The sequence below is a fragment of the Colius striatus genome, chromosome 1, assembly GCF_028858725.1.
Source record: "Colius striatus isolate bColStr4 chromosome 1, bColStr4.1.hap1, whole genome shotgun sequence".
NCBI classification, from domain to species: Eukaryota; Metazoa; Chordata; class Aves; order Coliiformes; family Coliidae; genus Colius; species Colius striatus.
The window spans coordinates 141,280,145-141,306,808 of NC_084759.1; the positions used below are offsets into that span (position 1 = coordinate 141,280,145).

At 45.1% G+C, this 26,664-nt stretch overlaps 1 protein-coding gene across 3 annotated transcripts in view; it reads right to left on the reverse strand.

Annotated features, from left to right (window-relative positions):
- Positions 1-4,388: 4,388 nt before the first annotated feature.
- Positions 4,389-26,664, reverse strand: part of CACNA1C (calcium voltage-gated channel subunit alpha1 C) — a 486,392-nt gene continuing 464,116 nt past the window's right edge. For 2 of the 3 annotated variants that reach the window (XM_062009912.1, XM_062009929.1), the window contains 14 exons: positions 24,094-24,185; positions 23,109-23,274; positions 22,054-22,181; positions 20,273-20,369; positions 18,523-18,625; positions 16,212-16,313; positions 14,660-14,787; positions 13,462-13,596; positions 12,120-12,472; positions 10,071-10,199; positions 9,492-9,601; positions 8,198-8,301; positions 5,103-5,426; positions 4,389-4,811 (listed from right to left, as the gene is read on the reverse strand). In XM_062009912.1, coding sequence (XP_061865896.1) covers positions 4,515-4,811; positions 5,103-5,426; positions 8,198-8,301; positions 9,492-9,601; positions 10,071-10,199; positions 12,120-12,472; positions 13,462-13,596; positions 14,660-14,787; positions 16,212-16,313; positions 18,523-18,625; positions 20,273-20,369; positions 22,054-22,181; positions 23,109-23,274; positions 24,094-24,185 — 2,268 coding nt within the window. In that variant the 3' untranslated portion in view covers positions 4,389-4,514. Of the gene's footprint in view, positions 4,812-5,102; positions 5,427-8,197; positions 8,302-9,491; positions 9,602-10,070; positions 10,200-11,254; positions 11,282-12,119; positions 12,473-13,461; positions 13,597-14,659; positions 14,788-16,211; positions 16,314-18,522; positions 18,626-20,272; positions 20,370-22,053; positions 22,182-23,108; positions 23,275-24,093; positions 24,186-26,664 lie in introns of all 3 variants that reach the window. The other variant, XM_062009919.1, reaches the window with a different exon arrangement.

Below are 26,664 nucleotides of genomic sequence, written 5' to 3' on the forward strand. Positions count from 1 at the left end.
GTGCAAACGCGCATACATTTCATACAGCAATCTGAAACTATCAGGCAGAAAAGACACAGGAGCCTGGCTGAGACCCATACAACTGTTATATTGGCGTCAGTCTAAAGAAAGCAATGATACATTGCTTTGGAAATTATCAAGAAATGTAAAAAATGCATTTGCCCTTTTTTTGTTGTTGTTGTCATCGTTGTCGTAGTCATCAGGGGCAGGGTTCAGAAAACAAAGCAGAAACAGATGCGATTCTGTACATGGTGCCTCTATGGCTGTCCCTCCGCGCTGGGGTGGGGTGGGCAGGGTAATAAAACAGGCGGGACCCCTGCAGTAGCAGCAGCATCTACACCATCATTGTTCACGTGTCCAGCTGAAGAGGCGGATGATGGAGAAAAGGTCTGTGGATAATGAAACTCCAGCTCTGGATCATGAGTTCCGCTTTCTCCCCTGTCACGTCAGCCACACAGAAATAAGGAAGAAAAAAAGAAATGCACCTGATGTGGCTGGCCCAGTACTGCCTGGAATCATGAGCAGGAGTGATACAGGGAGGAGGTTTGTTGTTTTATAAGAAACGTCTTTAGTCTGCAGTGTACTCTTGCAAGTCAGAAATGCTCAGTGGCAAACAGCAGATCCTTTTCCCCATTCTTTCCTTTCTTTCCGTGCTATTCCTTAGCCATCAGTTCCTTCAAAGCTTCCATCCGCAGCGCAGTGATCGTACCCACAACCTGTTGCCATACACAGGGAAAGGACGACATTCCAGGAAATAAACCTGCCCCCACCTTCCCACCGTCCCCCAGACTCTACCTCAGCTGAAGGAGGCAGTAGCTCTTTGCTCAGGCCTTTCATAATGTGCACGTTGGAAGTACCTTTGATGATAAAAAAAAAATATGCCACCCTCCCCAGAAAGAGAAATTTGCACAGCCGGCACCAGCAATTACTAAATTTAACACCTGCCCCTCAAACCACAAAAGTCACCTACATTCTTTGCTAGCCACGTGTTTTCCACTCTGCAAGACCTAAGGGGTCTTCCAGCAGACAGCAGGGTTTCCCCGGCCTCTGTAGGCTCTGACCCCTGAGGGAGTCACAGCTTTCATTGGGAATGTGTGGGGCATAATCCTTTCCATCATCTTCCTTCCCATGAAGAAAAATCCTAAAAGAGGATACGGGCCGTCAAATGTCCAAAATGCCCGTTGCCACCACTAATTTAGATCAGTACTTTGTTTCTCAGGAGCAGAGAACACCTCTGTCTCCCACTGGGAGGGTCAGATGGACTCCCCTGGGAGGGTCAGATATGGAGCCCTTACACTGATTTAATTTTCAGAAACAGCCAGGTACAGCATTATTTCCTTTCAAGTAGCTTTGGAGCACATCAGCACTAGCAGCAGCAAACTCTCAAAGGGAGACACACTCGTATGCTTGTCTCGATACAGGCACGAGGGATGGAAAGGATGAGACTGACTGACATCAGCTGGTTACTTTCCCCAGTGAAGTCTTGAATAAGGAATTTGATGTCAGGTGGTTGTACAAATGGATTAATATTTCTCTAGTTTGAAAGGATTTGGGTTTTTTTTCAAGCTACTTTGAACTGCTACTGGCCTGTTCAAAATGCCACTGAAAAAAGTGCACTGTCAAAAATACCCTTTGCTATTTCTGCTTTATGCCCCAGACAATCAAGAAAAAAAAAAAAAGGGCATTACAAAAATAATATAATCAATATATGCAATAAATGATCTTCTCAGACATCTGCAGAAGTTCAAGATTTGAATGAAAGTTTAGCTCTGAGTCAGATCACACCTCCTAGCTCAGCATTGATCTGCAAGTTTGTGAACCTGTCTTGAGAAGGGAGAAAAAACAGCAGTAGTCTAGACAAAAATCAGTTGCATAAAATCTAACAATATCTGCCTGGTTTTTCAGCCTCTCTCATGGGTTAGGGCCAAGTATCGGTATAAGGAAAGTCAAGAGAGGCTCACACTCACACTAGGGAAATCTGTCTGGGACATGCTGTGCTGCCAGATGTTTTATGACTTAGAGTCTGACCCATCCACTAAGGTCTGGGAAGAGGGGTGAGACAGTGCATAGGAACACAAAAGAGTCGGTTAACATTTGCCTCTTGATCAGACTGCTGCAGTTTTCCTAAGCAACGATATAGAACTCTCTCCCTCACTTAACCTCTGTTTTCAGTCCAGACCAGAGTTAGATAATTTCACTTTGATAACAATTCTGCCTCTTGCATTTGCTTATCCCAGGATACTGTTATAACTGATCAGGGTTATCTATTTAATAAAAGAATTTTGAAATCAGATGTTTTCTCTCTGCTTCTTGAATTACTGGTGCCAGCTGACCATGTAGGATGGATCTACCAAATGGCCTTGGGAGTCTTGCCATCCATGAGTGGGGCAAGGCCTTTAGAGAAACTGAGCAAAAGGAAAGAGAACAAAGCCTGAATAAAAAGTCCCGGCCTCGGGAAGAAAGTTTCCCTACCAATAAAGTCAGCGTGCATGTTTAAAGGGAGCGAGGAAGAAGGAAAATGAACACAAGATATGCAAAATCAGTAACGTTCAACCTGTCAGTGGATTGCAGAATAGTTACTTACACCAGGTACACTTTGCTCATTGTACAAATTAAAAAAGGAAAAAAAGAAAATAGTCCCCCTTTCCCCAACCACACGTAGAAAAGCACTTAAAAGTTCAAAGGTAAAGCTTGGCACATTCCAAATACGAAATGATTCACTTGACATGCAGCAAAATATACAAGATGGGATTCTTTTTTTTTCTTATTTTTTTTTCTAAACAAACTTAATTCAATTCATTATCTTTGCTTGGCACAATTGCAATTCATTTTAAAAAAATAGTCGAAAAATACTGAATTCAAGTATAACGGTTTCTTCAACAGAAACATTATCAATGCAATAAAACATCACACGGAATATATCGAAACGTTAACGCCTTCTGTATTTTTTTTTTGTCCCCTCCCCACCCCCCACATTTTTTTTCTATACAGTTTTAATGCCAACACAACCTACGATTGTATTTTAAAATTAATATTATTGCATTGTTTTTGCATATCTTGTGGAACAGAAAATGCAAAGAGTTACTGATTCCCCTTGGAAAGCAGAGACAGTGGTTTGTTTTTGCATTCAGATGGCCCCAGATACAGATCTCCTGCAGCTCAAACCAGGACGTGGAGAACTGCATGCACTTACACGAACACACACACATACGGGGGGTGCACGCACACACGCGCACTCGCTCGGTATTGCTCCCACACTCACAGATATACTTAACACTAAAAAGAACCCAAACCAATCACTCAAATGTGCAAGACTATATCAAGTGCATTGCCTACTACCTTTAAATTATAAAACAACAACAAAAAAAGGAGGTTTCCATTACTAGCAAATAAAATGACAACTTCTCGGTGTACATAATGGTTGGTAAAACTCACCTATCGTTATACTTCTACCAAATTTCAGTGGAGAACCCACCTCCCCCACCCCAGTTTAAATAATACAATGTAATCAAACCAATTTAACATTTGCAAAGGTGAAAAATAAACCGAAACAAAAAGGTAGGTGATTACAAAACGCTGTAAACACTCCCTTCTCCCTCCCTCCAAAACAAAGAAAAAAGAAACTAATAAAACAGTCAAAATAAAAACCGCAACATGCTTTCAAGAAAATACCAAACTGCAAAACAAGGAGAGATCTACACAAGCCCCCCAGCACCTCAGCAAGGGCAGGGCAGGGCAGGTGGGCTCAGCCCCGCCACCGCGCAGCCTGCTCCCTGCTCTCCCGCTGGCTGGCACAGCTGGCTGGCCGAGCTCCGCTTGGTCGGCGGGATGCTGCCCGAGCTCAGACTGACTGGCAAGTGATTGCTCGAGCTCGGATTGGTTGGCAGCAGTGGCCACCCGAGTGTGGATTGGTTGGCAGAGGCCGCTGCCTGGGAGTCTTGACGGGGCTGGGCAGTGCTGCCACCTGCCCCCTCTGGTGCCCTCGGGCTTCTTCTGCTTCCTCCTCCCCTTGGCGGTATGGGAATCCACAGCAGAAGAAGTCCTGCTCTCCTTCCGAATCAAAGGGCCTTGGCTTTATGGAGACGGTGAGGCTCATACGGAATATGTGCAAAATGATTTTTACAAGCAAAGTTGAAAGACACCCGTTTGACGCAGGGTCCTTTTGGCTAGGGCCATCCACAGGAAGCTGAGGTTCCCCTTTGCGCTTGGGAGGCAGTTGCCGTTCCTTGTGCAGGGACTGAAAAAAAGAGGGAGCTGGCTCTCCTCCTCCTCCTCCTCCACCTCCTCCTCCTCCTCCTCCTCCTCACTCTTCCTTCATGGAGACGTGCTGGGGTTATATCCGCTCCTGAAAAGCTTTCTTACACCACCCAACTCTGTGACTCGTCCCAACAGAAATGAATGAAGAACGCTGTTCCGGTTACTCCAGGTCACGAGAACAGTGAGGCACTTCTGAAACAAACCCATTAGGAACATTGAAACAAATAAAAAACCAGCATCGCTTCCAGCCCTGGCAACTACAGGCTGCTGATATAAATCCTGCTGTCCTTGAGCTCCTCCTGACTTTTTCTACAATCCGGGTTCTGCACCTCTTCCTCTTCCTCTCCTGCACTGTCCTGCTCTGGGTCCCTGCAGTTAACAAAAGGCAAGAGGTTGCCATTGGGGCTCTGCTTGCTGTTACCATTGAGAATGTTGTCTGCTGCATTTTCCATCTCTTCTATCGTCATGTCGCAGGCATCTGCGAGCTCCTGGGTTGTGACCTCAATGAACTTTGGATCTTGCGCAAACTGCATCAGTCCTTCTGAAATCAAGACCTTCAAAAGCAGGTGGGGAAAAAGAGACATAGGCATGTTAGTACTCTGCACCATCGACCCCGCCGCATCCCTAACACAACCCTCTTTTGCCATGGTGTATTCCCCAGCGGTCCCTCTCCTCCCAGTTAACCTAGGAGAAGTTATCCCTTTTCCTCCAAGCTAATCCATGCTGGGAGACGGGCTCTCCTTGGCATTGTGTGTGGCAATGTATCTGTTGCCCCGCTCTTCCCAGGGCCACGTTTTGAGTTGGCCTTGACGCTGCTCAAGTCCTTCCCGACTCAGGAGTCTTACCGCTTCGACCAGGCTGCTGGCGCTGCCGTGAAACTGCCTGCTGCTTCCTCCGGCCTGGCTGGGGACGGTGAGGGAGACCGGCCTGGCTCTCCTGGGGCTGCTGCAGCCGGTGTTATCAGGGTACCGAGAGCCGCAGTGTACTGAGGGGAAGCTGCTGTTGAGCTTCTCGCTGGACTCTGCCCCGTCGAGGCGCAGAGTCGGGATGGTCTGTTGCGGCCAGCCACGGCTGCAGGGGGTAGCGGGCGGCGTGGCGCACAGCCGAGAGAACATGGTGGGGGAATGGCTTCGCTGGAGGAGGGGGCTCAGGCCGGCCACTGCTAACGCCTGTGGGCACACGAGGAAAAAGATGAGTGACAGCTCGCTCTTAGCGGCAAGGCTGAACAAGGCGGTTCTGGAGAGACTACCTGAGAAAGGCCTGGGGGAGGGGGGGGTCTCGAGGCTTGTGAAAACTGCTGCCAGCTCCCGGAACACTTTGAATGTTTCCTGAGAACTCATTTGCAAGCTCTCTTTTATGTGGTGTACCCTGTGCCAGTGCCAAGCACCAGACTGAAAACTTTCATTACTGCAGTTCTTCAGCCTTGGAGCCACTGCACTGACAGGAGGGATAGAACCCTGCTCCCCACAGCTTCGCCAGAAACACCACCTCTTCTCCAGTGAGTGAGACAGCAGTTCCTTTTCCCACCACTGTCATCAGCTATACGACTAGCTTTTTCTGACAATTGCTGTGTTTTCTGCAAGTGTCTGTTGTGGAACCTGAACAGATACCAGATGTGAATTTTAGATGTGTCTGCAGTTGGCAGCAACTATAAATCCACCACTGGATTTTAAGGCATTTGCTGTTCGTGGGAGGATCAATATCTGATGAGTATATTTCAAGCCATCCAGTCCTTCCTGTCATCATATACACAACCTTTGAGTCATCAGCCTCCCTTTATAACAAATTTCTCAAGAAGCACCTTGTTGCACAGGGCTTATTCATGATGACTGCTGCCTTGTTCCATAATCAATGCTGTCAAAGTCATAAGATCATCTTGCAGAGCTCACTGCTGCCTAGTGTGATCAAAGAAATAAATGCACAGAAAACATGAAAGTGTGTGAATTGTGTTGCAGAGCATCCTCCTGTCAGTCTCACCCAGCTTCGGCTCTCTTTGGCTCTCTGTTTAGTCTAAGCTAACTTTGTAGAGAGACACCAGCAAGCCTCCTGTCTCTTTTCAATATCTGCCTGAAAATTCTATCTGGAGGATAGGATTTAGGGAAGATTTATACTTGCCCTTTGGAGATGCTTTTTCCCTCTGTTGATCACTGTGGGACTGAACTGACCAGTATAAACTAGAGAGCTAACTTTAAGCTATTTAAAGGTCAGTGAAGCTCAGTCCACGTGCCACTGAAATCCATGGGAACTGATAACCACGCTGTGCTGATGATTTCAGTGACAGATGAAGAAACAAATTAATTATTAGTCACCTACAAGGTTTACCAAGATTTTCTCGGGAATTAGATGTCAGGCTCTATCAAAATTCAGTGAGGAAGAAACCCCTTAAAAAATCATCTGTACACATCATGGCTTGCAGGCTGTGATGGCCTCAGCACATCCCTTAAACTGCCAGGGCTTCAAGAAGAGCCCTGTATCTTTTAGGCAGGACAACTGAACCAGTTTTTCAGCTTGTTGGCAGAAACATATATAAGTGTTTTATCCAAAATGTAAGGCTCTGAGGAAGCTGAAAGAAGCTCTTAGTGATCGCTTTGAGCTTCAGCTGCATATATTTGCATAGGATAATATGTGAGTATTTTGTGAGAACGCCCCTTCAAGCATTCACATCCAACCAAATCCATTGTGCTTAGCAAAGGCAATCTTTCCACTTTATGTCCTTGTTTTAAGTATTGCTGTAGGCTCATATCTCATAAACATCTGAACACTGCAGGGTGCTGTCAGCTGGCAGCCAGATGCCAATTTCAGGGTAACCCTTCAGTCTGGCTCAGTGACACTGGGGTGGCTAGATCCTTCTAGGTTTGGAGCTGCATGGTGGGATGAGGATGGTGTAGCTCCATCCTCTTTGTAAAGGTTGGAGAGAGGTAATTCTGCCAGCTGAGTGGGAGGTGTATATCCCCTCTCCTGGTCCTGCCATGGGTGGACAGGAAGTCTCAGGGCTGTCCTGTTGCTGCTGTGGTGAATGTTTGAAACTGTTTCCTGCTCACTCCTGCCTGTCCAAACACATTTGTGGGTTGTTCTTGCCACAGCTTTGACTCTATGCAGACTCCTGCTGCCTGAAGCTTGATCTTTAAAGGATAACTAGCTGGGAGTCGAGATGAGAAAAGCCAGGAAACCTCAAGCGTTCTCACCTCTCACTCCTCTGCTCTAACTTCTGACTGCTGCTGCACAGCATTTTCTGCCCTCGTGGCAACCTAAGGAGGTGGGAAGGCTGTTCTGCCCTGCCCCTGGGTACTGCACAGAGCAGAACACCCCACTTGCAAGGCTGGCACTACCATCTGCACCTGTTTCTTTTATGGTGACAAAAAGTGGTGTCATCAAAGTAAAAGAGATAAGTCTACTTTGGACTATGACAGCTGGCTAAGCATCTAGGTACATGCCTAAGCATACATTTGCTAGGCTGCTGAATGCAGTTACAAAGGGCTTCAAAAGCTGATTAATTACATGTAATCAGTTTATGTTTAAAAATAATTAATTACAGTTACTCGTTACTTTTAATTACTATGAAAGTAGACCCTGCACATTTTATTCACATGCATTCTACCATCAAAGCCAGTGTAATTGCACTGCAGCATGCAATTTGGGTAGTTATTTTTATCTTTTAGCTAGTTTTTTATTTCACTGTTTCACAGACATCAGAAAATGATGACTGCTGACTGCAGAGGAGTTCCTGTAGCATTCTTCTGGGAATGATAAAAGTCCTGAAGGCAGGAATGAGCATGATGGCAACTATGGTTTCTAAAAACTGGAGTTTTGAAGAGAACTTTCAAGAGTTTTGGTGAGAAATCATGCCAAATGTGGGTTTTTTTTGGGATATAATGTGGGTCACTGCAGATGGTAGGGTCTGAGTTACACTGCTGAGCCCTTTGCAGTTTTTAATGCTTACCTGATGATGTACCAGATGCAAAGGCAGAACTGTCTTCTGTGAGACGTCTACACCCTGATTTTTCTGCCTTTTCAGACACTCTAAGTGAAAAGATGCTCTTCGACCTGAAACAACAATCACACACAACTGTGTGTCACACACAATACACTACAGGCAATCTGTTTTCAATTTCTTTCAGTGTGGTGCCATTGGAGATAGAGCAAAGACACCCACGTTTTAGACTCTGTCCATTTGCCCTCCACGCTTTGCCCTTTCTAAAGCATTTATATTTACAAAACCCAGTCAAGTATCATGGACTAACCAGAACTACCTTCCAAGCAAGCTGCAAGATAGAACTCTGGATGATGATTTTTATTTTCCCTCTCTTACAATGCTGTCCTAGTAGATATCATACACCTGTCCTAGTTTTGGCTAGGACGGAGTTAATTTTCTTCCTAGTATTTGCTAGCAGGCTGTGTTTTGGATTTGTGGTGCAAACAGTGTTGATAACACAGAGATGTTTTAGTTATTGCCCAGCAGTGCTTGTGCAGTGTCAAGGCCTTTTCTGCTTCTCAGCAGAAGTGTTCTCAGATCTCTCTGGGTTAGGTAAAGCCCTCAGTGGGACTGATGATGGCAACTGAGGCTCTGGTGCTGTGCCAGGCTATACACAATGTGCAAGAGGGGATGTCAGGCTGCTCAGGTGACATTGGCCTCCTGCTTGCGTGTGATCTGTGTCCCTTAGCTGCCAGACATACCACAGTTTATGAGGCTGTGTCTATAGCAAGGTCGAGTAGAAGTGAATTAATAAATGGCTGAATTCACTGGGGAATGGAAGGCATAGTCTGCATGCTCAAGCACTTGAAAATCTCCAGGTATAATTAGAGCAGAAAGCAAATTTGTGTTCTATTAACTTAATCTGAAATTGACTGTTTTCCTCATGGCGGACAAGAGAAAGAACCTCTCCTTCCTGCCTGCTGAATATACTCAGAACAGAACACGGTATACTCGAGGCTAGTCCATTTGGTGAGTCCCTTGTGATTGCTTGGAGAGTGTACAGTGCTCTAATATACTCCCCTAATTCACAGGTAGGCTTAATCAAACAGATCACATGGACTGTCCAAACAGCCACAGATTCCTCTACTTGACTGAGCTAAAAGTCACTAGAGTCATGTGCATGACCAGGCCGTGGGATTCCTGGTCTCACAAGTGAAATGTAGCAAACAGCAACATCAATGCCCACGCAGGCTGGGATTCCTCCAGCGAGATGTGAGAATTCAGAGGACAGCAGAGCCAGCATGTCACGCTGGGAGGTTACCTAGTGCTGAGGAGCACAGAAACCCCTTCTTTGGAGAGTGCCGGGTGTCTTCTCCTTTGTTGTTTTCTGGTGGAGTAAGTTGTCTGTTTTCATCATCTTGGTATGCAAGCCTGGAAAGGAGAACAGAGGATTTTAGAAAAGCAGCTGATGTTGTACAGAATAACCCCTCTTCTAGTAGGGATGACAGGAAGATCATGTTATCAAAGGTATGCAACAGCAAGCTAGCTTTGAGCTATAACTGGTGCAAGAGCAATAACAAGAAACTGTGAGACAGAGAACACTCTAAAGATGAGATCTGGGAAAGTTAAAATGGTAGACGTGAATGTGAGGGGAAGCCCTGCAGATCCAGATGTCTCGTTCAGAGAAGAAGGGAAATCCTAGATGAAAGATATCCTTTTCATCCTGTTACTTTTCAGGGATGAACTGTATTTTTTTTTAAAGTTATTTTTTGATACTTGAGTTGTCTGACTAAAGTCTTCTGGTGTCATCCCATAAATTGAAATTTTTGTAGCAAAACGTCACTTCTCCCGCTTAATTAAACAACCACCCAAAAACCTTGACTAAAGCTGCAAAGCTCACATTTCAGTAGAGAGCAGACTTGGTTCACTACAGTACTCAATGTCTTCATTCAAATTTTCATCATAAGTCTCATCCTGAGACACTTCCTCTTGGCAAACAATTGCCAGCTGGCTGTCTCTGGAACTGGAGCTAATGAGCAAAAAAGACAAGTCAAGATATGGGGATGGTAAAGACAACCTGTTACAAAGACAAGAATGACAGGCTCCATCTGTCTCAGTTTATTACAATGCTGAAGAGCTATCACAGAAAAATCAGTGACTGAACAGAGCTGCAGAATTCACAAACACAAAGCAACAACCTTTGTCTATGTCCTCTTTTAGAAGGAGGTTTCTTAGTGCTGAATGATACTGTAGACATATTATTGTAATTTGTGACTACATGTGCTCTGGAAATGTGCACATCACACTGATCACATTTCCAAACATACACTTCACTGAACTCTAAGTAAAACCTGAGACAGAGTCTTGGAAATACATTTTTTTCCTTTGTTGAAAAAGCTTGGGCCTTGTATTTCACTTTATTCTGAGTTTGTATTTTCTGAAAAGTAAAGTAAAATCTGAAGGTAATGTGAATCTTTGAGATACTGACATGGAGGTATTGGAGTCAATGTCAGTTTGTTACTAGCATTTGCCCGAAGAGAGAGGTGTGGCAGGTATTTTTTCACCTTTTAGAGGTTGGATAGGAAACATTTTAGTATTTATTTTAAGCAAAAAGCTGTGGGAAAAATGTCCATATGCGTGGTACAAAACAGCCCGTAGGACAGTGATGCAGTGACCTTCCTCCTGAGAAGGGAGGCTAAGGTGCAGAGGGAAGAAAATCACTACACGGTAGCTCCCTCTATTCAGCAGTCTGTGTTTTGTCAAAACTGTACAGAATTTTTGTATGAGCATGTCAGAGTGTACTTCACTTACTGTGATCAGACAGTGTCTAGATGTGTGAGCCCACCTAGAAACTCTAAAAAAATGCCAGATCTAGAAACCAGCTAGAAACAGTCCATGCATGGGCATAGGCAGAAAAGCCCTGAGTTGGGAGTGTTTTCTGGAGATGTCATTGCCACTTTTTCAGCCTTACTGACACCAAAAAGAGGAGCTCATATTCATCATCAATGAGAATTTGGATTTTAAATGGGATGAACAATGGGTCTTAGACCCAGAAAGCATTAAAATATGAGGAAGAACACATACCATCCCAGTGTTTCGTAGTAATGCGTCCTAATTCAAGTAAGGTGCCCAAGGAAGCAAGGAGAGAAAAGAACACCATGTTAGCAGTGTCACATCAGCACAAGTCAGCAAGGCGGAAGTCAGAGGGTAACACATGTTGTGCAACTCCTGTAGCCTCTCTCAGGAAAATAGAAAAACTACTAGACTGTTTACTTGGGCAATTCTGCACCTGCTGAATTTCCTGTCTTATTGTCCTGTCCTTTGCTGGGGCAACATTTCTCAACATTTTAACATGGCCCACTGTCTTCACTGAAAAAGATTTCCAGCTTCTTCCCACTCTGACTGAAAGGGTTAAAAAAAATCCCCCAGTGATAAAAATGACACTCTTTTTATATTAGTCATCTCTGTGTAGATAGCCTGAAAGCTGTGCAGAGAAGGGAACTTGCTTTGCTTTGCACAACACTGCTTTTGGTGGCCTCTGTAGAGATGTGATCCATTGAATGAATGTGATCCACTGACTTACACAAAGCTGCCTCTTGGGTGCTTAAGAGAGGAATTGCAGTCTCTTTCAGTTACCAGTGGGTAAAACACCTCCCTGTGGTGAAGGAGGCATAAATACAGTTCCTTTGGGTTCTTAAGAAGGTTTCTTTGTGATAAAGCCTAACAAAATCAACCGTGTTGGTCAGTAACAGTACTGCTCCTTTGCAGTGGCCAGCTGATGCCTATCTGTTGCATCACAGGCTTTGGTGCAAGTGGAGAACCAGAAAGCTCAATCCAGGCTGCAGGCTCGGCAATGTCTGGGTGATTTCAGCTAGGCAGCAGTGCTCTGGTGCTTGCATGCACATTCTTATACCCAGTCATTTGACTTGCACTCTGCTATGAAGCTTACCTTTTGGAAGGTAGTTTCCAAGAAGCCTCCTGCACATGTATGGTGGGTGACAAGGGGGTCCCGTGGCCTTCCACTGTGCTGACAGTGCTAGGGTAGTTGGGTGGGCTGGGGAAGCGGCACAGGGCAGTGTTGTTGGCGTTGTTGATGTTGGCATTGGAGCCCGAAGATGAGTAGCTGCTGGGAGTGAAGGTAGAGTCCACCAGTTTCTCATGAGATGGAGACTCAGTATCTCCCTGGTTGTTGCCAGACTTATTGATGTGCAAAGGTCGCTGGGTGGTGAACGTCTGGGGGAACGCACTCCTGCCATCACTTTGGTAATAGCTGACATGGTTTCCGAACAAGCCTCCGGCTCTCTGTCAGAGAAACAGGAATGATTTTCCCTTTGTGAGTGAGAAGATGTGCATGGGCCCTGGTGTTTCCTGCTTAGTCTGTTGTCGAGGAAAAAAAAATGAGGGTCACAGTGTGCATGATGGCATGTGTGTTTCCTCTTTCAGAGGATAGTGCATGGACTTTCTGTCAGAGAGACAAGGTACACACAGCCTGTGAAAGCTTTAGCTTTCTAACATATTTCAGAGGACTGGACAGTAGGTGTGCATAGGTGAGTCAAAGATGTCCCTACATCACCCACTAGTCTTGGGAGTGCAGGACTAGGTAGGGATGCAAGAACCAGGCAACTGCTCTCTGGTTTTCATGGCGCAGTTGCAAAGCAACATTTAGACATGATAGTGAATTTGAGAAGAGCACCAGAAACTATTAATCACCTGGAGGAACAAATGAAGAAAGATTTAATGAGCCAGTTATGTACTGTTTAGATGATGAGTAATGAGAGGGACTGACCACATCATTCTGCAAGGAAAGGAGGAAAATGCCAAAGGAGAAGATATGTTTACCAGAGGAGACAATTACAAGAAAAATAAATGAAACAAGAATGAGAAGATTTATATAACTTGCTTAGAAAATTTCCTCCTGACATAGGAGCTCTATTGGGTTCTGGTGTTCTTTTTGGAAGGATGCTACTTGTGCCACTGAAAGGAATGAACAAAATACTTCAGCCTGACTGTAAGATGTTTGAACTTATCTGTTCTTCAGACTTTTTGTCTGCTTTTGTTCTGATTTTATTTAGGTATTATGAGGGGAAACTTGCATTGAGAAGAAAATGACGTAAAAACTGCACAAAGATCTCAGGATCTGGCACATTGAGTCCCTCACTCTGTTTTCTAGTAGGTTCTGAAAAACAAGGAGGATGCAGCAATGCATATACAGAGTGCATAAAAGAGAATGTAGCACTCTTTGAGCTCAGCTACTGGTCCAGCCTCAGCTTGTAAACTTGTACAGCACCTACCCGGAAGATGTCATCTTCAGAGGCAGCAGAAACAGCTTCTTTCATGGCCTTATCTAGCTCTTCTTCAGCTGTCAGGTCTCCAGAAATTGCTCGCCGGATCTCTGGCCCAATATCGTGAAGGGTGCGCAGACCAGCCTGCAAAACAGCAAACTATAGAGCTTCATATCTCCGAGTGGGTATTTGAGAAGTAAAAGCAGTGCTATTTCATTCTAAGCTCTGTGAAACCCTTTTACTGAATATAGCATCCCCAGCTCCCAGAAAAACACCAACAGATCCTATTCCTTCCTTTCCAGCTTAGGGAGTGAGAAACTTCTAGCAAACCAGCCCCAGGAATGTTTGTCCCTTGGCTTCATCACAACAGGATGTTGACATAAATCCTCAAGCTTGACTAAGCAAGTCTGCATGCTTTCAACTTTGGGTTCTCAGATCTACAACCAGAGAAGCCCTAGAGCAGCCACAATTCCAGCTGAACCATGTAGTTGGCACCTCTGAAAATCTCTTCTTTTCGATCAGCAGCTTAAATATGGATTTAATAGCTAAACTTCCTGGCACCTGGACAGTCCTCAAACCTCTCACTGACCGGAATCCATTCCAGGGAGGTAAGCTGGGGGTATGCTGAGACCTCAATCTGACTGCCCTTTTTAGTTTGCTGGAACTCCAGAGTCACCCTTCCTTAGTATACACTTGAGTGATATAAATGGTGCTGCTTGTATAGTCAATGAGGCTTTCTCATTCTTTAACATAACCTGGTAGTCCACTCAGTGAACATGTAGCGTGAACAGATCCCAGGTCTTAAAGCCTGATGCCTTGACATCCAGGTATGCTTTTTGCTTTTTAACTGATTTGCCTCCTGGCAACATGCTCTCCCTGGACCCATTATTGTGTCTTCCCTCAGAAAGGGTAGAATGAAAGGGGTAATAAGCAAATGTCTGCTGGACTCTTCATGGTAGTTCTCTGAAAAGAACCCAAATTTCAAATATTACCAGCAGATTGATAAACTGTGGATATACTTTATTGTGCCTTCCACCTCCAGAGCCTTATAAAGGATGTGGCCATGTGTGTTTATCCCAAAGGGCTGATGTGGCGATTCAAGGGATCTACAAGCCCTTTTCCAGTAGGGGTAGCCCATTGCAGCCCGGGAAGTGAGTCAAGTGCCTCTACTGTAACCACCCCTGTCCGTTCTGTGCCCGCGTGTCACCTGCAAGGAGAGCGCGTTGCGCTGGGAGGGCTTTCCCACCAGTCCCTGCTCTTTACGTTTCTTGAACTTTCGGAAATACTCTTGAATCAGGAAAGTGGCGTAGAACTTGCCGACGGTCACCTCGTCGTCTGCAAAAGAGTATTAAAACAAACATAAAAACGGGCAAATAATTAAATAAGCAACTGATTCTAAACAGTGTATTTGCTAACGAGAGCCCTGCAATTCGCAGAAGAAACACTAGGCACCGCAGTAGATCTCTGCAAGCAGGGCTGAAGGAAGGGATTGCTCAACAACCAGAGCTTGCTGTAAGTAGTCAGAAGTGCTAGTGGTATTAGAATAGACTGTCTCTGCTGGCAGAGAACGCCTATAGCTGTGCACCTCGGGATGTACGTTGTTTACGGTGAACTGTCTCTAACCTTTGCAGTCTGTGGTATTGGTTTACCACATAAGATCTTGCAGCAGTCTCCCAGTCTGGGCCAACACATGCTGCTCTGTGTTGTGATAGCCTGAAGCAATACATACTCAGTCTGGGCTCACCAAAAGTGTCTGACTGACCATTCATCCTGGACTTGATCTGGTCCTTCCCTGCACTGAAATTCTGACTAGTTGTGCTTAGTGTGTGTGTGAGCAAACTAAAATGACTGCCTCTTCCCAGAAATGTAGTCACGCAATAGAAACTGTCAGTCAGACAGAACATGCACTAAGTTTTCATCCAGATAACTCACCTCCCCTTTCCAAATCCACTGGAAAATTTATAAGACATGGTGCACTGACTTCAGAGCAATGCTAAGCAAGGTACAGGCTCTGGCTGCAAGTGTTAACTAACTGCTAAGTCCTGCTTTGTGCTATAGCCCCTGGAGACATCTGGAAGGACAGTGAAGGTGAGGGTGGATGCCCATGAACCTGGGATCCCCAGATGCCTAGTAAAGAAGTTGCCCAGAAGCCTGGCAATTACAGCCTACCAGGGATGCTACGAGAAACTCATAGCAATCTGCTATACCAGTTCAAACTGGCTGAGAAATGTCCTCAGGGACATGAATGTGACAAGTGTCATAGCAGAAAGCAGTTCTGTGAGTAAAACAACAGACAGATGCCGTAGCAAAAGTAGTTTTGCTAAATATGAAGAAGTTATGAGCTGGGGCTGAAGTTACGAGTGGAGTGTAAGACCTTACCTCATGCTCATATCATGCTTCCTGGAGCTACCTAGCTCAGCCCGCTTCCTTTGCCCCCAACAAGCCTCCAGTAACATCCAAGGGAGCAAATGCCTGGGGCAAAATACAGGGCAAATGCCTGGGGCAAAATATAGGAATAAAGGTTTCTAACTCTTATTTATGCACCTTTTCCTCTTTTCCTGATTTCTCTGCAGTAAGATCATGATATTTACATTAGTTAGAGGCAGAAAGAGATCTCAGCTGGAAGAAATAAAGGTAACAGCTTGCAGAAGAAAGTTTGTTCCTTATATTCCACCTGATGATCACGAGATGCAGGAGGACATGTCAGGTGGGGAAAAAGACAAAGAGATTCTGAGACTGGGACAAGATCCTGCACTCACCACCTGCTGGGGGCACCACCTGGTCCAGCAGCTTCATACTGGTGCGTTTCCAGATTTTCTTAATTATTGCTCTCAGCTCTTCGTTGGCTTGCTCCAGGTTACCTGCAGGGTGAAAATCATCAGAGACAGGAATTAAGCAGGCCCTGCAGAGGAGTGATTTCATGTCTGGCATGGCAATCTTAAGAGGAAAATATCAGCACTTTTTCAGTAGTGGAAAGTTTTGGGAGAAGAGATGCTCTGACCGTTCCTAAAGTCCCCTTACAGCAAGAAGTCTTCTTCCTAAATATCCACAGTCATCTCAGAGGAGGAAGGTGACTGTGTTACTGACCGATAGCCTGCAACAGCCAGAAACAACAGAACCATGGTGCTGCTTCATCCCAAGAAGCAAGTCTCATCTAACACTTCAAATTCTAATTGATATCTAGTGAAGGCTGAATATGATGAGAGCAGAGGTCAATTAATGGGAAACTACAGCTTGGGGAATGCAAATGATTGGTGGTAAAGATGCATCTAGAAATCTGAAGACCTGGGCCTGCTTGCAGCACTTCCCAAGAATTATCTGTTGCAATCCCTGACTCATGGCAGATACCAAGTACTTCGCATGGAGCCAAAGGTCTGCCTTGGAGACCCGGCGTCTCTCTGACAATGCACTACAGGCATGTGCAAGGTTTTCACTATTCAACTCAAAGGACTGTCCCAGGATATTTGTGTTTATTCTCTGAAGAGCATCATGGGCCATAACAAGCCTTTTATACAACTGTCTGAATGAAGACTTTACATGTTCTTCCAAGGTGCTCTGTGCTAAATGAGACTTTAGTCAAGCCAACCTACCCCTCTGAGAGTGAAACAGATTTGGTTTGTATCCTTTCCTTCTAGGTACTCATTTCTTCCCAAACAATTCACCTGCGGTTTTATTTCTTCATTTACATACATTCAAAACCCTTATAATCAAAGCCCTCTTCTCTCTCTAGGTATATGAAACCACTACCTTGTCCTCCTAAAGGTGTGGTTCCTGCAGCTTTTCTTATTGCTCCCCAGCATTAAGGCTCCTCAGTGTGTTGCACAGGGCTCCGCATGGCAGTAGCCCTCTCAATAGGATGCAGAGAAGATAGGTACATTAGGTAACTTACTGAAGATGAAACAAATGGACAGCATCAAAGGCAGAAACCTGACTCAGAAGGGCTAATTTCAAACTCCTGCCCTAACCATTTACAAGGTCCTATTAAGATGGGAAAGCAAACAGTTTGAGGCTTTAGGTGGTTTCCCAGGAGTTTGCTGGCAATGACTCTGAGTGTTTGAGGCTAAGACAGACTAAAAAATTGAGTCCTTTTTTGGGTCTGTGTTTCATAAGACACAGGACATCCTACAGGGATTGTGGATGCCTTTTTCCTCGTGAAGGCCTCATTTTCTATAGTCAAATTCCATTTGCCACAGCACTCAAGACCCTAATATGACTTTAAAATTTTACCACCTTTTGTTTTTTGGCTCAGCTGTCAGTATAATCCTGGCACAGTAAGCTAGGGTTGTGCTGGTCTCTGCTTCCCCATGCCTGAAATGTAATGCAGCCACTCCTGAGGCAGAAGTGTTTGGCTGTGAATCACAGACCTACACACTCTTCTAGATCATCTCATTAATACCTGAAGCCAGGCTTTGAGCTGGGATGAATTTCTTTCATTACAGCAGGTGGCAGAATGCAACAAAGGGGACAAGCTGAGCCCACAGTCTTGTCTGCTTTCCCCAGCTCTACTCCTGGTCTATGCAAAGCTATGAATAGTGTCTTTACTTCTCATCTGTCTTTATCGCTACAACACCACTGTCACTATAATGTGATGTTAACTCATAGTAATGGAAGCACAGAAGGAATTTTAAGGAGGTGAGACCCTTAAGTCCAAGCTCTTTTGCCTCCCCTGGCTTGGATGATCAGTGGAAATAGCAGTTAAAAAGTATCTCAGCTCTGCAGCCACTTTGCACAAGGGAAGGCTTCTTTGCCCCTCTACCTTCCCCTGATTGCTGTTTGAGCAGACATTGACCTGAAACTTTTAACTTTGAGACTATTGTAAAGAACATGATAATCTGCAATAATCTGCAGTGATACCAAGGGAAGCACCAGCACTCTAACTGGTAGCACTCTTCTCTCCGTAGAAGATACTATCCTTCCTACCATTTTTACTTTGTCTTTTGTACCATGTGCTGCATATGAGTAACTGCAATCATTTTACACAAGATGTCGTTGTTGTACTCCAACTCAGCACACTTTGGTGTGAACATCATTCAACTACCTTTGTGCTTTCGCAGTCAGCAAGTGTCTTACCTTCTGTCTTGATCCTCAGTGCTGTTCTGACCAATGCAAAGAGAGTGGCATTGAACATGACAGTCCCATCACTGTTCAGTGGCATATTCATGGAAACAAGGCGCTGTGGAGTAAGCAGAAGAAAGAGAACAATCATACTTTGAATGCATGAACTAAAACATGCTCTCCCTTATGTCCTCCAGGCCTCTCATCCCTCTTCTGTGAGCATCCATGGCATGGGGATTTAGTTTATAGAAGCACTTGTCATATCCACTGATGGTCCCAACCATGGTGTGTTTGCCCTGCAGTGTCTCTCCCATTGCCAGATGCTTTGTTTTCTTCAGAGTGGCTATCACTTTCTAATCTTTGTTTTCCTCAGTGGCCAGCGAGCATTTGCCCACACTGTATTACATGGACAGAGATTTTTTCAAGTCCTCAAATCACTTGGGTTTTAAATGACACCTTTTTCTCTTATCAAGAGCAAACTGATTTGTTCGTACTTCATGAGGCACTTGCAAACTTGCCTGCACTAAAACTGCCTGGTGCAAACATATCAACAGAGAGACATAATCTTTCTTTTAGGTGACAAGCTTGAAGAAAGGGGATTAGCCAAACCTGATAGCTGGTCTGCTTTATCCACCTGTGCCCTCTCAGTTTTAAAACAAGGCTGTGTCTGTTCTGCAGTAATTCTGTAAAGCCACATAGGATAGAGAATGAGCACTGAGTGCTGTTGCAGCTGCAAGGTGAACTTCAGTGAGACCAACAGCATCTCTGAGGTGGATGTATCAGAGTCACCAGTTCTTACATCCTTACTTGAGTATCACAAGGTGACTTGGTTTGAACTCTTATACTTTCAGGGCTTGATTTAGTTCAAGCTCTTGTCTTCTGCCTGGATCTATACCCAAATGGAAGAAAGGGTGTCATTCCCCATCACTAGCACTGCAACCGTAGACTGCAGGGTTTGAGCCAGATGGAGACAACAGACAATTGCTAGACAGTAGACTGAAAGGGATCCACAGTAGGCCCAAGAAGTCCCATCTTTCTGCATATAAGCTCCAGGCTTTGTATTTTGCTCTGAGACTAATATAAAAGCCAGCTACAAGTGTCACGTACAAACTCTGGGACTCGTGAGAAGATGAGCAAAGAATTTAAAGTGAAGGAAGCATAAAGGTTACAAACATGTCATTATTCACTACAGAGAGTCTTTTTTCATAGCTGGAGTTTCACAGTCAAAGAAATGTGAGACATTTTCACAGAATACCTGTCCTTGATGTAGTCTAATGTCAGGCTCACCTTGCTGTTTAACATCCGTCTGTTATTTAAGCAAGAATGAGAGACAACACTAGGTTTTTTGTGTGCTGCTTATTCCAAAGAAAATATCAGAGATATTTTTACTCACTCTGTTATTTCTGTCTGTCCTAACCTGTCTTGGGATAGGTGTTTGATACTGAAAACATACATGTGACTGATTCAGTGCTCGATACGTGAGAGCTGTAGTTAGCATGGATGCCCTGTAGAGAGGGGGCTGGCACTGGGCTGATGTCTCTGACTAGTGGATAACCTGCCTGCTGGTCATCCTCCAGCTCTTGGCTATTTTCTTGCCAGCGAGAGGAGCTGAGGAGCAGCAGGAGGGTGTTCAAACACATGCTGTTGGCTGGTGGGCAGCAGCCTGGGAGGTACCTGGGCTGAGCAGAAGTTGGCTGGAAAACACCACAATGGGCTATTTAGCTGCTGTAACCCCAAGCCTTCCCTGAGCCACAGTGTGACTTACTTTGCAAGCCACCCGGTGAGGGCAGAGCTTCCCAAAGCCCAAGGGGGGCTGAATCCGTCGTAGCAGTGTCACCACGTCCAAGTGTTTGATCCGACCCCTAAAGAAGAAAGTACAGTGAAGGTTGTATCTTGACTACAGGGCAACCTACTGGTCTGCCTGTAGATGCAGCTAGAAGTATCACTGAGATCTTTCCAGCCCCACACTGCCACTCCCTGTAGCCCAGATGTAGCTTAAGGTATGATTTCAGGCCTCTTGCATTCAGTGCACTGCTCAGGCTTTGCCCAGCACTCCTGTGACCTTTACTAGTACAGAAAACCCAGCTATCAGTCATACACAAGTCAATAGTTGCAAGAATTGACTTCCAGGTTTTGAAAGCTGCAACTTCTTAGTACATGAACAATTTGGGGCTGCCCACCCCTCCCCACCCTTGACCTGCTCAAAATCTACAGCTCATTAACTTCTTGGTGTCAGGGTTCTAGCAGGCATAGAGATACAAAAGGCCTCTTTTTTTTTTTTTTTTCTTTTCCTTTTCCTGGTGCTTTACCTCCCATACAAACAGCCCCGAGCCACTGTCTTTTGATGCTTATTTATGCTTTCGGTTGTCACTGGAGCCAGTGCAAAACAAAGTGCTGAACTTCCTTCCCAGGGGCAGATGGGTTTCTTTTAAGTTCTGTAAATGGAATCTCTAAAGAGGAATTTTCTCATGGAGGGAGCAGAGCTACCAGAGCTGGAGGCAGGTCTTTAAGCATAGGGCATGGATGGGGAAGAGGGAAAAAAAAAGAGCTTTCCATTTATAGATGAGAAGGAACAGGATGTCATCTGGACTGAGTGGCTATCTATTATATGGCTTCAGTCCCTGCAGTCTTGCCTTCAAACAAGCACAAATAGGAGCATCTGTTTTGTTAACAAACAGCATATTTATTAGAATTCTGTGCTTATCCCCTATCCATATTAAAATTCTCTCTGGGATGTCACCATGGAGAGGAAGAAGGGTTTTAATTTACGTATCACTCTGATAATGTGACATGGCCTCACATATTGCAGAACCAGAGCCCAAATTAATCTTGACACTATGTCTACTAAAGAGATCTGCTTTTACTTTATGCCAAGATCTTTTTACACAGTTTTTGCATTATGAAGGGGGCTTTGCAATTTCAATTGTCAACTGTACTGTAATGCCACAGGGATCTAAGTGCGCGTTAAGCCTAAACATGTGTCAAACAGAGCATGTAATACTGAATGTCAGTTAAGCCTTTGTGTGAGTTGTTCTTCTGTAATGTTAAATCCCTGCAAGTCTGCTGATGTGAATAACCCTGCAGACAATGTAATGCAACCATGTGAAGGTACAGGTTGTGATGGGCCTGCATGACATATGACAAAGTGGAGATTTGAGTGCAGCAGTTCTATTGTGAATAGTCAAATAGAAGAGTCACAGATCATTAGCCCAAACACATGCAACGATAAACCAACTCTCTAACCTCCTTTGCTCAATCTCCTGTCACCTCTCCCTGAAAGGTCTTTATCTTTCCTCAAATGGAAGTGAAGCAATGTCCTTCTAGCTAACGGTGCAGCCTAAATGCTGGGAGTTTTGTGTGTCTCCTTGCACTGCTGGCTTATGGACTCATCAGCAATATCTAGTGGAAGTATGTATTTTAGGATTTTTTTCAGAAAAAATTTGTTCCTGCAGGAGGAACATGGCACTTACTGCACTAGGTCAAGAAAACAGAAAACAATGGGCTTGTTCTCCTGAGGAGCTCTGATATCCAGGCTGGGTTACTTACTTGGCTTCAGGGTCATACTCTGCCCAGATCCTTTTAAACTCATCCAGGTGGTGTGGTCCTAAAATGGACCAGTCCCGTGTCAGGTAATCAAAGTTATCCATTATAACAGCTACAAAAAGATTGATGATCTGCAAACAAGGACAGAGATGACTTGATGGACAAGGCAGGTAACAGTAGACTTTACTGGATTCTCCGTTTAAGGTCTGGATTTGGACTTAAAAAAACAGGAGTTAATTGGGGATTGATTCTCTGTTCATCCATGACAGCCCCTCAGTTTAAATGGGAAGATCCCAGAGGTGAGATATTCTCAGCTAGTCACATTTTTCTCTTCCCTACTAAATGGATGAAGCCCAAGTTTTCTGGGCCTAGATATCACAGCTTAGATATGCTGTGATAGCTTTCTATTTACCTGTATCTTTGCCTGGCAGAATGGGGCAGTGGTGGGGGAACTTGGGATTTATCCTCTGTAGGTAGTGGGGCTGAGAAAAAAGTCCTTTCTTCTGGCCCAAGACCAAAACTTAAAAAATGTTGCTGCTGTTCACTGGGAGAGTTTTGTGCACTGATGCCAGCTGCAGAGCATGTGCTGTCGCTCTGAGCAATGCCGCATTGCCAACACGGAGCAGATGCAAGTGGGGTATGTGTATTCTCACAGTCATTGCTGCTGGCAGGGGAGGAAAAACCTGCTCAGCAGCCAGAAGGAAGGTAGGAGGGAAGGTGGGAAGTGTGGCTGAGGCGTTGCTAGCCTCAGCACAGCCCACAACACGCTAATTTGGTTTTCTCCTTTGGGCGGGGGGGCGGGGGGAGGGGTGGCAGGGAAGAGTGCTCCTTTGCTGTGCAAAAAGGATTGGGATTGGAAGAGCATCCCTCAGAGCTGGAGGGAGGCAGGAATGGCAGTGACCATGGGGGTGTTATCACTGAAAGGATGTTGCTGGGAAAGAACCCCTGGGGAGTTTTCTTCTCTTTGAGACCATTCTTCTGCTGTGCAGTGCTGATATCTGGGGAGGAAGGGGTTCAGTCTGACGAAGGGCAGGTTGCTGTTGCTGGGGCAGACTTACCAGGAAGGCACAGAGCATGTAGAAGCTGATGAAATAGAAGACGGCGAAGCTGCTGCCACAGGAGTGATCGGCTTCAGTGGAGTTGGCCGGTTCTGACTCTGGGTCACACTTCTTATCTGGGAGACATGCCAGCATGATTTCCTGCCAGGCCTCACCTGTGGCACACCTGGGCATGGCAAAGGACAATGGAAGACAGCAGTGACCTTTGATATGAGAAGGACTGGCACATTAGCAATCTCTTCCTGCTCCCATGAACATTAATGGGAATTTTGTGACAGAGGTCAGTTAAGAGCAAGGTAGGCCCATAGCCAGGCTTTGACTCACATTGGCACATCTGCTCCTTTTTTTTGGCATTATTGCCATCAACAGCATTTTGTTCCTTACTAGCTTTGGCTAGTTTGGATATGGGGCTGTCATGGTCCAACCAGACAAAGTCATAAAGGCATGTGTGACATGGCTATGGACTGCATGAAAAAAACTCCTTGAAAACAAAGACAAAGCATTGAACTTGTGCCAATTCCACACCCCTTCATCACCCCTTCCCTTCCCTGGCACACCTGGCCATAGCTGGAGCAGGGTGTTGTGCTATGCTGAGCTGGGCATGGATATGCCAAAGCATGAGTGGGAATTCATGTCCCTTTCCCAGCTAAGATAAGTTGGAAGTCGTACTGGCTAGATTTGAACGAAAGGAGGAGTTTGTGGTGCATATCAACATTTGAGAGCACTGAAAATTGGCTATGTTCCTGCTGAGTAGGAGGACTTGCCTCCTTCCCCAGCACTGAGTGTTGGGCAGTGTCAGCTGGCAGGGTACAAGGCTTAATGGACTGGTCCTTTCATCTGATGTAACTCCTAGGCTCCCCCGCTAAGGGAAAACATGTTTCTACTCACCTCGTGAGCATGACACAGTAGAAGGAGATAAGCTATGCCCAAGAGCAGAGGAATCGTGCTCCCAGACTGACACAATCCAGAACTGTCAGACACCCACCTGAAAAGCAGCAGCACTGCCTGGGGGAAGGTCTGGAAGTTGTTGTTGCGGTTGATTTCTGTGGTATCGTTCAGCGCAATTTTACCAAACACCTGGCAGAAAGCAAAGGTCTTTTCAGGTTAGCCCCACAAAATCCCCAAACCTCTTGTCACCTGTAGCTCTTAGTTTCTCCCTGACTCTGACATTCAATAGAATCTGCTCTTAAGAAAATAATTTCTGCAGGTCTTTCAGGTTTGCTGTTGCTTCCCTTGCTTGTGCTTTATCACCAAAAAAGCTGTAACTTTGTAACAAGAGGCATCTCTTGTTATTTAATACACTGTGAATATGTGATATGAGGCCTTATTTTAACAGGCATTCAATATGGGGAGGGGATCTAGCTGAAAGAAATCAATAGGACAGACGAAAAGGCTCCTTTCATTGTTATCTGTCTTCACCATGAGGAAATGATAGCAAAAGACCAGCAGCTGCAAAGCTTTGAGCTTCCAGCTCTGTGGGGTTCCTTGTATCTTCCCAGAACAACGTAAAATAAGTTGCCTTGGGTCTGGAGATTGTCCAAATGCCTGCCCTTCTAGTAGCCACGCTTTGTCACCAGCAGGTGTTTCATCTCCCCTGCAGAGTGCAGCACTGTGAAGATGATGACCAGATTTGCCCGAACAAGGATGGTTTTACAGCTTCCTTCCATGCCCAATCAACTGTTGATGCAGCAACTAGTCATCCAGCCACAGCACAAAGCCTGTAACCATCAGTAAGCCTTTTTAGTGGCCAGCCCTTGGACGTGAAATCCCCAGCGCAGAAGAGTTTCAGGCTTCTTTGAAAAGTCTTATATATACCTTTGGTAGTTGTGGGCACTGGGACTGAGAGCTTAACAGACCTTGCCTGGCAGAAAGGTCTCTGCACAGCATAGTCAGTCAGGACTATTTATTCCCCATTGATAGCAAAGTGACAGAGATCTCAAGGACTGAGAGCTGTAATCTCGTAGCCAAAATGAGCAGCAGGAACCGAGCAGCTCCGAGGGAATATGGAGCTTCTCTTCAAGTGAACGTCACCGATAATTAACACCCCAAGAGAAACAACAATGTGGAAAGAAGCACAGGGACAATGGCAGGGAGACTGTGCCAGATGGGAGGGAGGGTCTGTACACAGCAGGCTTTCTGCAGGGGTTCCTCCTGGATGTGTAGGCCTTCCCTGGCCCCGCTGCCCCCACGCGGTGGGTAGCAGCGTAGAGACAGTGGCTCCAGCTGCACTGAGGAGGAGTAGGGGGACAGTTTAGATGCTCAGAGGCAGTTTAAGCTGAGGCAGCCTGTATTTTTCATTTCAGACAAGCGTAGGCAAGGGAATTTCCCTCACTGGAAGTCTAATTTTCCTTTCAATTCTTCGGCTTCCCTCACACATGAGGCACTGGTGGCAGCCGCTATGGGTGCTTTGCATTAGGCACCTACTAGGAGCTATAGGTAGAGGTTCCTCTTTCACAGTCTCTCCAGTCTGTGCCTCCTCAGCAATGATATGAGTGGCTTCATCCATCAACATCAATTTGGATTTTTCCACTTGAGCACATTAGGTAGTGAGGCTTGAATGTTGTTAGACTCCATGTCAGAGCAGTAGCTGAGATCAAGAGGTAGGTCTCCTTCATGTAGAAAATTCTTATATTTTCATCAGATCTGGTACATCTAGTCTTTCAAGGTAGCTTCTTAATGGAGTGAGGGAGGATTTTCCTTCCTATGTGTCCCTGTGTGTGAGTAGGTTCAAGCGAGTAGCACACAGAATACCTGAGATGCCATTTGGACAAAAAGTGATGATAACAGGTCTGTGAGCTCTAACGAATGGCAGACGATGAGAAAAGTTGGTTTTCTCATAGGAAGGCAGGAGGGCAGGAGGCAATCTAGTAATCTAGATCAATGTGAAAGACAGATGTATGATCTTCAGGCTGCTGAGATGTTTTAAACACAGGCTTGAATGTCAGCCAAGGCTTCAATAGCCGACTTAGAACAAGCTGACAGAAAACAGAATAGAATTGCAGAATAAAATATCTAGCCCTGGCAGATCACTGTAGACCCTATATGCATGGGTGCTTGGAAGTAATTTTTAATGCTTTGTGTAGCTACATGACACAAGTGTACCAGTGTATCTCACACTCAAATGAGCTTCTGCGTAGCACAGGTAATCCTGAAGGATCTTGGCCATTTGAGCTAGTCAGATATTAAAGGCAAAGATGTCAGTTTCTGGTACGAGATTAGCAGACTAAATGACAGCTGTAATTACTGGGGACAATTGAGATAACCTGTGGTAACTCATAAAAGATTAGTTGTATTTCTCAAACTGGGGCAGGGTAGATGGAGTCTGTGAAAAGATGTGAAAAGAGGAAACAAATTAAAACAAAGTCTCAGGGGTCAGATGAATTTTGATACAAATTCTGTCAGTGTTGTGAAACCAAGAAGCCTGTTGGAAGCAACTGTACCATGTCTTTCTATACTTTAGTCTCTAGTTGCAGATGGCTGACTTGTCCGAGATCTTTGATTCAAATAGAAGTGGAAAGCGAAGCTCTGTTTGTAAAGCAGAACAGCAAATGAGGCT